The sequence below is a fragment of the Bos grunniens genome, chromosome 5 (genome assembly GCF_055505025.1).
Source record: "Bos grunniens cultivar Pamir isolate PY7600 chromosome 5, Bosgru_T2T1.0, whole genome shotgun sequence".
In the NCBI taxonomy this organism is placed as follows: domain Eukaryota; kingdom Metazoa; phylum Chordata; class Mammalia; order Artiodactyla; family Bovidae; genus Bos; species Bos grunniens.
Genome location: NC_141169.1, coordinates 113,903,138 through 113,915,807, shown reverse-complemented (window position 1 = coordinate 113,915,807; position 12,670 = coordinate 113,903,138). Strand labels below are relative to the sequence as shown.

Here is a 12,670-nt window from a genome sequence, read left to right as displayed (position 1 = left end):
TGCTCCATTCCTATCATCACTGCTACTGCTGTTACCAATTACGACTCTGCGGGGAAGCAAAGACAGGCCCTTCTGCTGGCCTGGGTTCCAGCCCCTCACCCCCAAGTTGACTTCACCCCTTGAGAGCAAGAGCTCCCTAGGCTGCTGGTTTTGTGGGCAACAGCAGAGCAACTGGCAATTCTGAAAGCCTCTCAGCTCTGCTGTCATGAGAACTTGAATAAAAATAGGCCTGGCCTGGAGTACAGCCTGCCCCCTTTAGTGGAGCGTCTCCCTGGCTGGTGAGCAGGCAGTGACTCACCGCGCGGAGCAGAGCCCCTCTTCCTGGGTCCCAGGGGCGATGAAAAATAGCACATGGGCTTTCAAACCAAAGACCTTGACAGCAAATGCCTGAAGCTGTATAAAAAAGCTAAGGACGAGTTCATCATCACATTTCTGTGGGGATTAAGTGAGGACGGCAAAATGGATCCTCAATGCCCATCTGTCACCCCGCTTCACTGAGGGACGGAGACTCGGTTCCCAGGAACAGAATCAGGCTCCTCTGTCACAGGGTGGAGGAGTTGCCCCCATGCAGGCCCCCTGGCCCTCCAAAACACCCTCACATCTATCCTAATCCTTCAGCATCTTCCTAGAATGGCTCCACTTCTGCCTTCTTTTTTCTATGGAAGGGTCTCTCAACTGTGCCACCACTGACAGTTTGGGCCAGATGATTCTTTATTGCGGGGGCTGTCTTCCATACTGCAGGGTATCTGACCATATTCTTGGCCTCTACCCACTAGGTAACAGTCAACCACCACCCCACCCTGTGCCGGGGTCCAGCCCCGGCTGATCCAGGGTATTCGAAGGGGAGACGGCTTTGGCGGCTATTTAAATATTCATCAAAGATATAAAGAATAATAGAATGAGGATAGCTCAGCAGGAAAATTCAGTGGAGAAAAGAGGCTGAGTAGCTTGGTTTACGCGGGAGACCAATAAAACTTCAACACAAGAAGCTTGCACCACTTACGTAGGCCGCAGGCGTCCTTCCGTTCTCCCGAAGGAGAGGAGACACTGAGGCCTCCCCAGTTGGATCTTAGAAGCCCAGGCAAAATCAGTAAGCTTGGTGGGTTCCACGCTCCAGATTGAGACTCAGCCAGAGTGAGAGAGAGAGTGACATGGGGAGACCAGTATTTCAAGGAACTGATCCCAATTCTTTATTTTCCAGAGTCTGTTTTTATACACTGAGATGTTATACAAAAGTCACGTGGGGACAGCAGTCCTGACTTTTATTAAAGTCAGGTGCTTCATACAAATGTATACAGAGGTCTTAGGGGTGTTACATCATCTTCTGGCCAGGGGGGCCTGCTGACAATTTATGACCCTCTCCTTGTGACAGTGGGCAGTCAACCAGAACACTTTTTTCTCCAAGGGTGATTATTCTTAAAACAGACGTCACTCAAATAAAGTTACATTCCTATAGGGTGAGGGTGTAGTGGGTTTTAGTTAAGGAAAGAATTTACTTGGCCTAAGGTCTAAAGTGATTTATATCAAAGGTTAATACTTATTTCTTCTATATATTCATTAATGTGTGTAAGGGCAGGGGATATGAAGACTTAGCAGTAAACATTGGCTCAACAAATGAAAAACCCTTCACCAATACAATTTCTAATCAGCCCATTATACTTATACTAATAGTTTTCTAACTTCTCTAAAGAACCTGTTTTTAGAAGGTTTAAAGTGTCTCGTGCCTCTCAGGGTTGGGAGGCTGTGAGCAATCACATGTGGCCGGACAAGCCTGTCAGGGAGGCTAGAGAACCTTCAGAGGAGTTTGTAAGTTGAAACACTCCTGTCACGCCCAGGAATTATTATTAACTGGAGCTCTAAGTTAACTCCTTCTCCGAAAGAGGTGGTGGGGGACAGCCCCCCGTAAAGTCAGAGGTGTAGGTGAGAGCACAAAGTAGTAAAGTAGGCAGGCTCTGGTTATGGGGGTAGATGCTCGAGAATTTCCAGGGGGACTCCTGAGGCTCGATCCTGCCTTTGCGTATGTCGAGCCTCCTTCCTCATGACCTTTGCCACAGGCGGAGTACCTCACGCTGGCCCCCAACAACCCTGGATTAAGACAACCTACAATGTCTCCAGACATTGCTAAATTTCCCTGGGGGACAAAAATCAACCCCTCACCCCCACCCTCAGTGAGAACCACTTCTCTATAACAACAATGAAAATGGAACATCCCTAGTCTGTACTAATCTGGAAAATGCCCAAAGTTATTGATTGGACTTTTCTGGTCGGTGCAGGGCTGGAATAAAAAGGCAGAGGAAAAATTTTAAGGGGAGAGTTAATTTTGCTGATAAAAATTAAAACCAAAAAAATTTAAACCAAAACCAAAAAAATTTAAAACCAAAATTTAAATCAAAGTTTTTTGATTAATTTTTTGAAGCAAAGACAAAATGGTAAAGACTCTTTTGTCAAGTTATGTGAAAGCAAGCTTCTGTGTTACTTCTCCCAAGCAGGGGGAGGTGTTTTTGCAGACTAAAGGAAAATCCATTCTTTTCCCACTGAGCTGTGATCTGAGAGCTCTAAGAATAAATAAAATAGTGTTTTCTGGGGAAAAAGTATTTGTACAAGGTCGCAGAGTGATGAGGACAGTGGTTTTAACCCTGGCTGCAACCAGGAAAGTGGCCAGCACTCCTCACAGTCTGGTGTCCACTCAGTCACCTGGGGCGCCTGTGAAAACTGCAGATTTTGATTCAGTGGGTCTGGGGCGGGGCCTGAGGTTCTCTGTGTCTAACAAGCCCCCAGGGCTGCTTGCTGATACCGACGCTGATGATCCACGAGCCACATTTTGAGTAGTAAAGTTCATACCACCTGAATCAGATGAACACCCTTGATGGACAATAAGAGGTCCTTATTGTAATTAGGTGATGCTATGCTGGAGGCTGTTGGAGATAAAGACTAAGATAGTCCCTGACCCTTAAAACTGAGGTGAGGATACCAGTAAGGCAGAAGCAAAGTGGCAACGGGGAGCACATGTGGCGCAGTGGCCAGAGCACTGGGTGAGGTCCAGTCACCCCCTCACTGTGTGGCCCTGTCCACCTAAGCCCGCTTGTCAGCTCTAAGCAGGGCTTCTGCGTGTGCTCATATTGGTTCTCTCGCGCTGCCAGGGCCATGTCACCCGACAGGCAGGCGTGCAGCTCTGTCTGCAGTGGCTCAAGCTCCAGGAGCAGTGCTGCTTGATATGCAGGGCCAGCCTCCATCCCTCCTCTTGTGGGATCTCATCCACCCCTCTCCTGAGCCAGCATCCAGCCCAGAACCTGGCACTCGGAACAGCAGAGCAAGATGGCTGCCACTTCACCACATGGGCAAAGAGCGGTCCAGAAAAGAGGGATGCTCTAGTGCCCATCTGAGCTTCCCTCTGAGTCTCAAGGTTGAGCTCTCTCCCGGGCTGATGGACCAAAGAGGAAATATAGTAATTCTGAAGTTCCTGGACCTGGCAGATCCCAGAGGAATGGCCCATGGCCAGTTGTCTGTTCTGGAAAGAGTAGCTGGGACGTTCAAGCCACAGCACCAAAGAAGGCCTGAGATCTCTAGGGCCCACATCTCCAGGCTTCTCCTTGGCAGAGAGGGCAGAAGGCCCACCAGTGATCTGAAACACCCTTCCGCAGCAGGGACCATTATGCCTTCAACGCCTAGATCCTGCCACCATCCTCCTCCGCCAAGCACCTCCTACACTGTCTGAGGGGCAGGAAACACCAGAAACACCAACCCCTCTAACGGTCTCCACAGCTCACCCTGCAGCCTTACCGTTTGCGGACAATGTTAATGTTCTTCTCGAGCAGGTCATAGCGGATGTACTCGTTGGGTTCAAAGTGGCTCATGGCCACCTTGGCCCGTTGGCACAGGACTGAGGCCACATGGTACTGCCGCGCACCCAGGGCTTTCTGCAAGAAAGACAACAGCGACTGTCAGCAGAGTATTTAGGGCGCTGCACCCCAAGGGACGGCGCAGAATGGTGAAAAAAAGCATGGAATTATAGTGTCAAGAGCTGTTCGGTGACTGCAGCCTCAGTTTCCTCGCATGAGCACAGGAATGATATAGCAGCCACCAGGAACACAGCCTGTGGTAGGAGAAAGTGCAAGGGATTTACAGTCACAGTGGCTATTTATAGTCACAAAGTTGAGTTCTAGCCACCTGAGAAAACCCTCCATCATCTGAGGGCCAGAAGAGATGGGCCATGAGGGCACAAGCAGCTGTAGTGATCACACAGCTTCCACTGGGAAGGCAGACGAGAACGTGTGTGGAGGCTCTCATTGAGCTCTAAAGCACCACCCAAATTGTACCTGCTGTCCTACCTGCTCTGTAGGTCCCTTGAGGGACTTTATTTGTCTTACTTATCTCTATCTGGACTACCTGGCACATTAGAGATTGAAAAACAGCTGAAGTGATGGAAAAATTAGTGAGGAAAACCTGCACATGAGCTTCGGATGTCTCCTCCTCCCTTGAAAGGGTGGTGGCTAACCCTGGGACGCGCAGCAGACTTACAGCTGGCCAGAATGTGGCACAATGATGCTACGGGGCCTCTGAGACCTGGCCATAAAAAGGATAACTTCCACCTGGCTCTCTTTGATTGCTCTAGGGCAAGACACCACTGCAATGAAAACATTTAGGCAGTCCTGAGAGAGGCCCACCTAGAGAGGAACTAGACCACCTGCCAAAACCCAGCATGACCTTGCTAGGCAGGTAAGCACACCATACGTAAGCAGGTGAAGCGCTGCAGCCAAAGCACAAGCAGCAGATAACCAGGGGCTTGGCCAGCAATCTGGACTGCAATTTATTGAGTGAGTCAGAGCCAGAATAACCCGGCCAAGACGCTCCCAAATTCCCGGCCCACAGAAACTAGGAGTGAGAAATGTTTACTGTTGTTTTAATCCTCCAAATTTGGGAGAAACAACTTACTAATGCAGCAGCAGATGAATGACTGTTGAGTTCTCAGGTCTGTTAGTTCATTTTAAACCGGATGACACACTTCACAGGGTGCACTGTGACCAAGGGAATAAATGAACCCAATGAAGTGACAGAGGGAAGGAAGAGCAGGGCTCCGGGTCTAGCAGCTCACACCTTGGGCAAGGAAAAGGCAAGGCTCAGGCCACCCGCCCCGGGTGCCCTTCTGTAAGTCACCCTCTGTAAGAAACCCTGCTGACCTCAGCATCTGAACCACTACGACTGCGTAGCGGCCACTCCCTGTTCAGGTCACCCAGTGAGGAGAGCAGACCCCCTTAGGAAACAGCACCTCCCCCCACCCAGCACAGCAGGAGGGACCTCCCAATGCAGACTTCAGGTCCACTTGCCCTCCAGCTCAAAATCCACCAGGGACTCTACTCCCTGCCCTTCTTCTATTGGGTGAAGAACCCGCCAATCAAAGGGCTTTTTTTGGGCAGCGGGGAGGGGGTGGTGGTGGTGTGGGCAGTACATCATGTGGGATCTTGGTCCCCTGACCATGGAGCAAACCATGTCCCCTGCAGGGGAAGCATGGAGTCCTGACCACTGGACAGCCAGAGAAGTCCCAAAGGACTTTCAGCAGTCTGTGCCAAGGAGGAATGTGGGACCCCACAGGGGCAGGTAATAATGCCAATTGGAAAAAAAGGACAAAACAGTATGTTCATGTAGAATATAACTTTGGGATTAAAAAAAAGGAGTATTAGTGAGATGAGCCCCGTGCTAAGCACTCCACGCACATCATGTCCGTTGAGTCCTCACGGCCACCCGGTGAAGTGGCGCCGATAACGAGCCTGTTTCCAGTGAGGCGACTGAGGCCCTTGGGGAGTGACCGAGGCCACAGAGCAGCCACGAGGACCCAATCCAGCCTGACTGACCCACTTTTCGCTAATGCCCCAGGCCCTCCCCCGAAGATCTGCCCCTAAAATGGGGATCAACTCTACACTGTTAATAACAACTGAATCACCTACATGCTCCGTCCTTAATCATGATATGCTCTGCTTACCAACCACGTGCAAACGTCTGCTCCCAACTGCCAGCTGCCCAAGAGGACCTTCTGCTCTGAGGGACACGTCCTAGATCCTCACGGTCAAACATGGTAGCCGCCAACCACACGTGACTGAGGTGCGCCCAGTGTGGCTGGGGAGCGGAATTTTTTATCAACTTTAATTGCCACTCAGGTTTATATATTAATAAGGATGGAAAAAGTTTTTAGGAAGCCTGTTTATTAAGTCATTTCTTCTAAAAAGATATCTGCTGCTAAGTCGCTTCAGTCGTGTCTGACTCTGTGTGACACCATAGATGGCAGCCCACCAGGCTCCCCCGTCCCTGGGATTCTCCAGGCAAGAACACTGGAGCGGGTTGCCATTTCCTTCTCCAATGCATGCAAGTGAAAAGTGAAAGTGAAGTCGCTCAGTTGTGTCCGACCCTCAGTGACCCCATGCACTGCAGCCGACCAGGCTCCTCCGTCCATGGGATTTTCCAGGCAAGAGTACTGGAGTGGGGTGCCACTGCCTTCTCCGAAAAAGATATCTATATATTTTAAAATCTGGACCCTTTCCAACACCAGGAATTCATCATCCCACACAACCACCAATCCATTGTTGAAAATTTTCAAAATATTCTCCCAAAATATTCAGCCAAACTCATTTCCTTGCACAATCTACTTTTTCAGTTGGGGGTCTGCCCTCTCAGACCATATGCAATAAACCCAACCTCTCTTCCTCAGGACATTGCTTCCCAGGCCTCAGATCCAAGAGAATCTCCTAAGATTGTTAAAAATATGTAATCTTGGGAATATCTTAGCAGTTAGGACTTTGGGGTTTTCACTGTGTGGGCCCCAGTTCAATTCCTAGTTGGGGGACTGAGATCCCCCAAGCCGTACGACATGGCCAACGACAACATAAACCCAAAGCTCAACCCAGATCAGCAACTCAGCTGAGGGTGGGGTCCTCCTCAGCTATGTAAAGACGGGATCTATCATATTGTCTGAATCTCCTCCTTGCTAGGCCACAGGTAGCCCTGAGTGCTTCAACTCTTCCTTTACATGGTTCTGCAACAGCCTGACCATGCCCTGTGCTGAGGGCAAATGGACAGTCACCTCCTTTGTTACGATGGTGACAGCCAACCTCACTGCTGACACACACGTCACTTCCTACCTCCTAACACCTCAGTGGACATCCTCCTAACTGACCACTCAAGCCACACAGTACTACTGACTTCGTTTTCTGTGCAGAGCTCTACCTTGATCTTTTTTTTTTTTCCCCTTGAGGTTAATCTGTGCCCTTATTTGGCCGTACAATTTAACTACAGTAGCCTGCAAACTTTTTTGATCTAAAAGTACATTTTATATCACTGTCCAACAAATACACAAACATATATAATACATATATGTATATAACAGTGAAACAAAAGTTTTGACAAAACGTCTATCCTAAGTCATTTTAAGGTTTTTCCTTTTTAACCAAGGATGAACCGTATAACACATCAAGGCCCCAGTTCATCTGAGGGTCCACTTTAATGAAGTGAACAGTGTTGTACATTCTGTGCATCTGGACAAAAATATGAGACGTCCATCCGCCATTACACTGTCACACTAAGTACTTATATCCACCACTATGTTGTCATACCAAGTATTTTCACTGCTCATAAAATCTTTGTACTGTGCATTCATCTCCCTTCTGCCCCCAAATTCCTAGCAACCACTGACCTTTTAATTGCCTCCACAGTTTTGCCTTTTGCAGAATACCATACAGTTGGAATCTATTTTTCTTCTTTTCCTTGAAAAGGGAGGTTCAAAGTCTTTAACCTCTCAGGGCCCACCCATGCATGGACCGGACAGGCTCTAGGTGGCAACCAATCACTGGAGCTTTCTAAGCGATACTGAGCCTTGTCCCACAGGTCCTGTCAGCAGCCACATGGAGGTACAGGGGGACACGTGTTGGGTGTTTGTTTACAGGGAGGTCACAAGCTTTGTGCCCCTTGTCACAATAACCCAGATTCCTGTTTGGTGTGTTATAAATATATCTTAACCTTGACTTAATTTCAGCACCGGTTTCTGTCCACCTCCAGCACCTTGTGGTCTACAGGAGTTCGGGTCAGTCACCCCAGGTCTGATAGGCAGGCCTTCCCAGTGGATGTCAGCCACACCCAGTAGGCACAACTCTCAGGCTGTTCATTCAATCTCAGTGCAGTTGTGACCCATTCCAGGTCAGGCTCCCCAGGGTGGATGTTTGGTCAGGCCAACCTATTTAGTGACACTCCCCAGGTCTTCAACCCACAATAATAACCACCACCTGACTGAAATGTCACTAAGCCATCACTTATGTTTCGTGGTTAGGGACAGCCTGACTGACCTGTCAATTGTCCTACCGAAATCAACACTTACACTCACTGTTTTACTAATCTACTGACTGCAACAAAAAAGTAAAAGGATGTTATTAGCTTGGCTGTAAGATTGTAAGCAATTCACTCTGTTCCTCCAGGCCTTAGCTTTTCAAAGGGTGAAACCTCAGCCGTGCTCCCTGCTTCAGAGCTGAGCTGAGAGGTTTGAAGTGTATGAAGTGTCACGTGTAACTCTGAAGAGGCTGACCTCAAGGGCAAAGACACCATGTATCATTCATTCACAGACCACATATCTCTCACATGTAAAATGAACACCAGGCTATGGGTAATCTTGGAATAAAAATAAGAACAGGGACATTCCTGGCAGTCCAGTGGCTAAGACTCCTAGCTCCCAATGAAGGAGACCTGGGTTTGATCCCTGGTCAGGGAACAAGATCTCCCTTGCAAGGATGATCAAAGATCCCACGTGCAGCAGCAAAGACTCAACACAGCCAAGTAAATAAAAAAATAAATATCAAAATAAACGGAAAAAAAAAAAAAAATAACAGTCATTACTTATTTGGTACCTGCTCTATGCCACGAGGCATTTTCTGTCTCTGATTTTGTGCAAGATGATTGTTATTCCTGTCTTACAGATGTGGAAACTGAAGGTCAAAGAGGTTAAGTCACAAGTCCAACATGTGATAAGCAGTGAATCCAGGAGGCAAGCACCGGCCTGTTTAAGATGAGCCAATTCCCCTGGATTCTGCTGCCCTCTTGCCCCACAGAACCTATCCTTTCCCATTTGAAGGCAGCCTGGTGTGATGGTTCAGATAGAAGACCTATAGTCAGACCGCCCAATCCAGCACCACCAACCTGCTGTGACTCTGGATAAGTTACTCAGCCTCACCAAGCTTTAGCTTCCCCGTAAAGAAAATGGGAGATAAATGTTGGCATTAACATTAAATGAAACAATCTAAGTGCTTGGCACAGAGTGTGTTCATAGAATATGTGCTCATTATATTCTTTTCCTTCATGGAGGAGACAGACACAAAATTAGATAAGGTTGTGCTCCTTTTCTGGATTCTGGTGGAAGAGGTATGCCTCTTATTTTGCTTACTGCAAACAGCTTTTGGTTGATCAGCATTTTTCAGAAGCCTTAGCTCATGTGGACCTTTGACATTCCTGACCCTCTTCTGTCTGTCTTAGTACTCCAGCTGTCTTAGTATTTCTCCTTAGTTATTTGCCCTCCTTCCAACTCTGGCCAAGACATTCTGAAAATCTAAGCTGAGGTCTATAGGTACATGTCTCTCCTTCAGACAACTTGCAATTTGTTAGAATTTGCCTTGTAAAGTCTCCCATCCTTCTGAAATCCCTTCTACTTATGGGGTCCTGGCAGTGAGACCTCATCGATTTGGTCTCTGAGAACTCAGAATTTGCTCTCCTCCAGGGCACTAAACACACTGAACCTCCTTACCCAGTACAAAGCCTAAAGGGCTCTGCCACTGGGCCTTTGCACATGTTGTTTCTTCTGCTTAGAAAGCTCTGTCCATCCCTTCCCAATCTGCCCTTCATGTAGGTAATTCCCATTCATCCTTCAAGTTCCAAACTAACTTCATTTTCTTAGGGAAACTTCTTGAACGCTCAGTTCAAGCAGAGCCTCCTCTCATACATGCCCATTTACTACTTTCTAACATTCATTTGTGAGACGCTATCTGTCTCCACTACTCTGTAAGATCCACTAAGGGACAGACTGTCTCTGTGTCTTCATAATAAAATTCCCCATATGACTGAACACCAGGTCTGAAACACAGGAGGTGTTACATAAACATTGGTTAATTAAACCAAAGGACTTCTTTTTTTTTTTTAACTTTACCAACCAGTTCTTCCTTATTGAACAAGGTTGAATACAGAGCAAGTTTGGTTACCTTGTAACAGCAAACAGTTAAGACAAATTAATAATTTACCAGTCTCAGATGCTTTTGGTTAGATTGTAAACAGGCTGAACATTTGTGAAAGACAATTAGGCACTACCTATTAAAATGTGAAATGTTTCTATCTTATGACTAACTTTTCTTCTTCTTCCAGGAAGCTATCTCATAAAAATACTCATTTAAAAGAGCACAGAGACTGGCAGGAACATTCTCTACATCACTGTTTCTAAAAGAACAACCTAATTGTACAAAAATAGGGCACTGACTGAATAAATTCTGTCTACCCATGAAGGAGAGCCATTCTACAGCTGTTTAAAAAGAACAAGGTGATGGTGGTGGTCTTACAACATTGTGGATGTAGTTAATGCCACTGGACACTTGAAAATGTCAAATTTTATATGTATTTTACCATAATTTTAAAAAGGAAGGAAGTAGATCTACCTTTATTGGCAGGAAAAAAAATTCCATGACATGAGGTGAAAATAACTGGCAAAATAGTACTATGGTATGGGCCCATTTCTGTATAATAATAGTAATTAACAAATGTAAATATGCTCAGAAAAAAAAAAAAAACTGGTAAGATCTGCTTAGACTGTTCACAGCAATTATCTGTAGAGATTAGAATTATGGGCACTTTTATGTTCTAGGCTAAGTATTTCCAAATGCTACACATGTGAGCTCCTTTTGTAATCAGGGGGAAAAATGGACAAGACAAATCAATGCAGAAAAAGCATGTTTACTGTAGTAGAGCATACACAGCAAGATCAGTGAGGTGCATCTGGACAACAATCAAAAGCATGCTAGTTTTTTAAAATGTGCAAACCCTTTGTTTCAGCAAGTTAACTTACAGGAATTTATCATTACTAAGGAAAAGGGGGGAAAAAACGTACCTTCACGCTACAGGGACCTGGTCACCACCACCTTAACCAGAGGCCAAAGAGCGTCAGCAACAGCAAGACCACCTCACGCATGTGCCTTCCGCTCAGACGGCACCACCTGGGAAGAGTCCCTGCCAACAAATATTCAACTGAACCGAAGACTACACCCAGAGTGTGGACAGTCTACAAGAAACTGGCCTGGTCTCCTCCCGAAGTCAATGTCATAGAGGAAAACAGGGTGCGTGTGTGGGGGTGGGCAGGAGTTGGGAGGGACTGTTCTAGGTTGAGAGAGACTACAAAAGCCACGTCAATACAGTGCAATTTTTTTTTTATTAGATTTTGATGTGGAAAGAGAAAGAAACCAAAGACACTTTTGGGAGAAGTAAAGAAAGCAAATAAGGCAAAATGTTGGTAACTTTTGACTCTGGACGGTAGGTATATGGGTATTCTTTGTACTATTTTCTATATTTCCTTATGTGTAAAAAGTCATGACAAAAAAAAATCTTTTAAATAAGGCATCAAGAACAGTTAAATCCATGTGCTAGATATAACGGCCTAAATTTCCTTCTTGGTTTTTCTGTATTTTCCAAGTTTTCCACAAAAGACTCATTTTATAATACTTCTTATAATTAGAAAGAATGTAGCCAGCATTAGTTTTTAATTAAATCAGAACCAAAGAAATACTCTTATAGACTGCTTGCAAGCAAACTATTGATAATTCAATCTTTTCATAAAGTAGTTTGTCAATAAGATGCCCATGGGCTCATCTATACGTTTGACCCAATAATTCTGTAGCTGAGACTCTATCCTCAAAAAATAATTCTAAATATATAAAGGCAATGAACATTATAAAAAACTGTTTGGGTTAAGATGGAAAATTATTTTCTCCTATAATTCCCCAAATTTGTATCAAGGTGATACTGTTTTCAGACGGTGTAGAAAAAAACCAAAGTTCCCTAGTACCATTATACTTCTGTCCCTGAACCTCAATTCTGAAACCCAACATTTGGGGAAGGTACCAAGCTCAGAGTGCCCACCCCGTGGGTCACTTCCCTGTGTGTGGTCTGGTGGACAGTGCGATCCCCCAGGTGACAGGAGGCGGTGGGGACCAAGAAGGAACACTCGAGGGGTGGGAATCCAGAGATCTGGCCTCAGAGTGGGGTCACAATGTCCCCTTGGATAAAAAGCCCAGACTTTCTGTGCCTTCTTTTTTTCATTTCTATAAAATGGGAGAAGTAGATTATTCTGGATGCCTCAAAATCACCTGGGAGATTTCATAGACATGGTGCCGAGACCCTACGGGCTCCCAGACCGCTCAATCAGAGTCATCGGAGGCGGAACCTAAGCACCAGTAAGAGTGAAGGTTACTCTGACACAGCTGGGTCTTGGAACCACTGGACTAGATGCTCTCTAGAGTGCGTTCTCTATAGCTCAGAGAGTCTATAAATACTCTTCCCCAGCAAGCGGGCTCTCAGCTAAACCCAGTAATTCCCCAAAGGCCTAGGGGAAAGCATAGCAACGTCACAACAGATTTATCTGCATCAAGGAAGAAGACCCCCAGGG

At 46.3% G+C, this 12,670-nt stretch overlaps 1 protein-coding gene and 1 pseudogene across 1 annotated transcript in view; both read right to left on the bottom strand.

Moving 5' to 3' along the window:
• Positions 1-12,670, bottom strand: part of ACO2 (aconitase 2) — a 49,141-nt gene that overhangs the window by 19,823 nt on the left and 16,648 nt on the right. Inside the window, exon 2 of the mRNA XM_086403033.1 lies at positions 3,781-3,917. Within this exon, the coding sequence (XP_086259159.1) occupies positions 3,781-3,917 (137 nt within the window). The remainder of the gene's footprint in view (positions 1-3,780; positions 3,918-12,670) is intronic.
• LOC147373153 (small nucleolar RNA SNORA11) lies at positions 7,908-8,024 on the bottom strand (annotated as a pseudogene).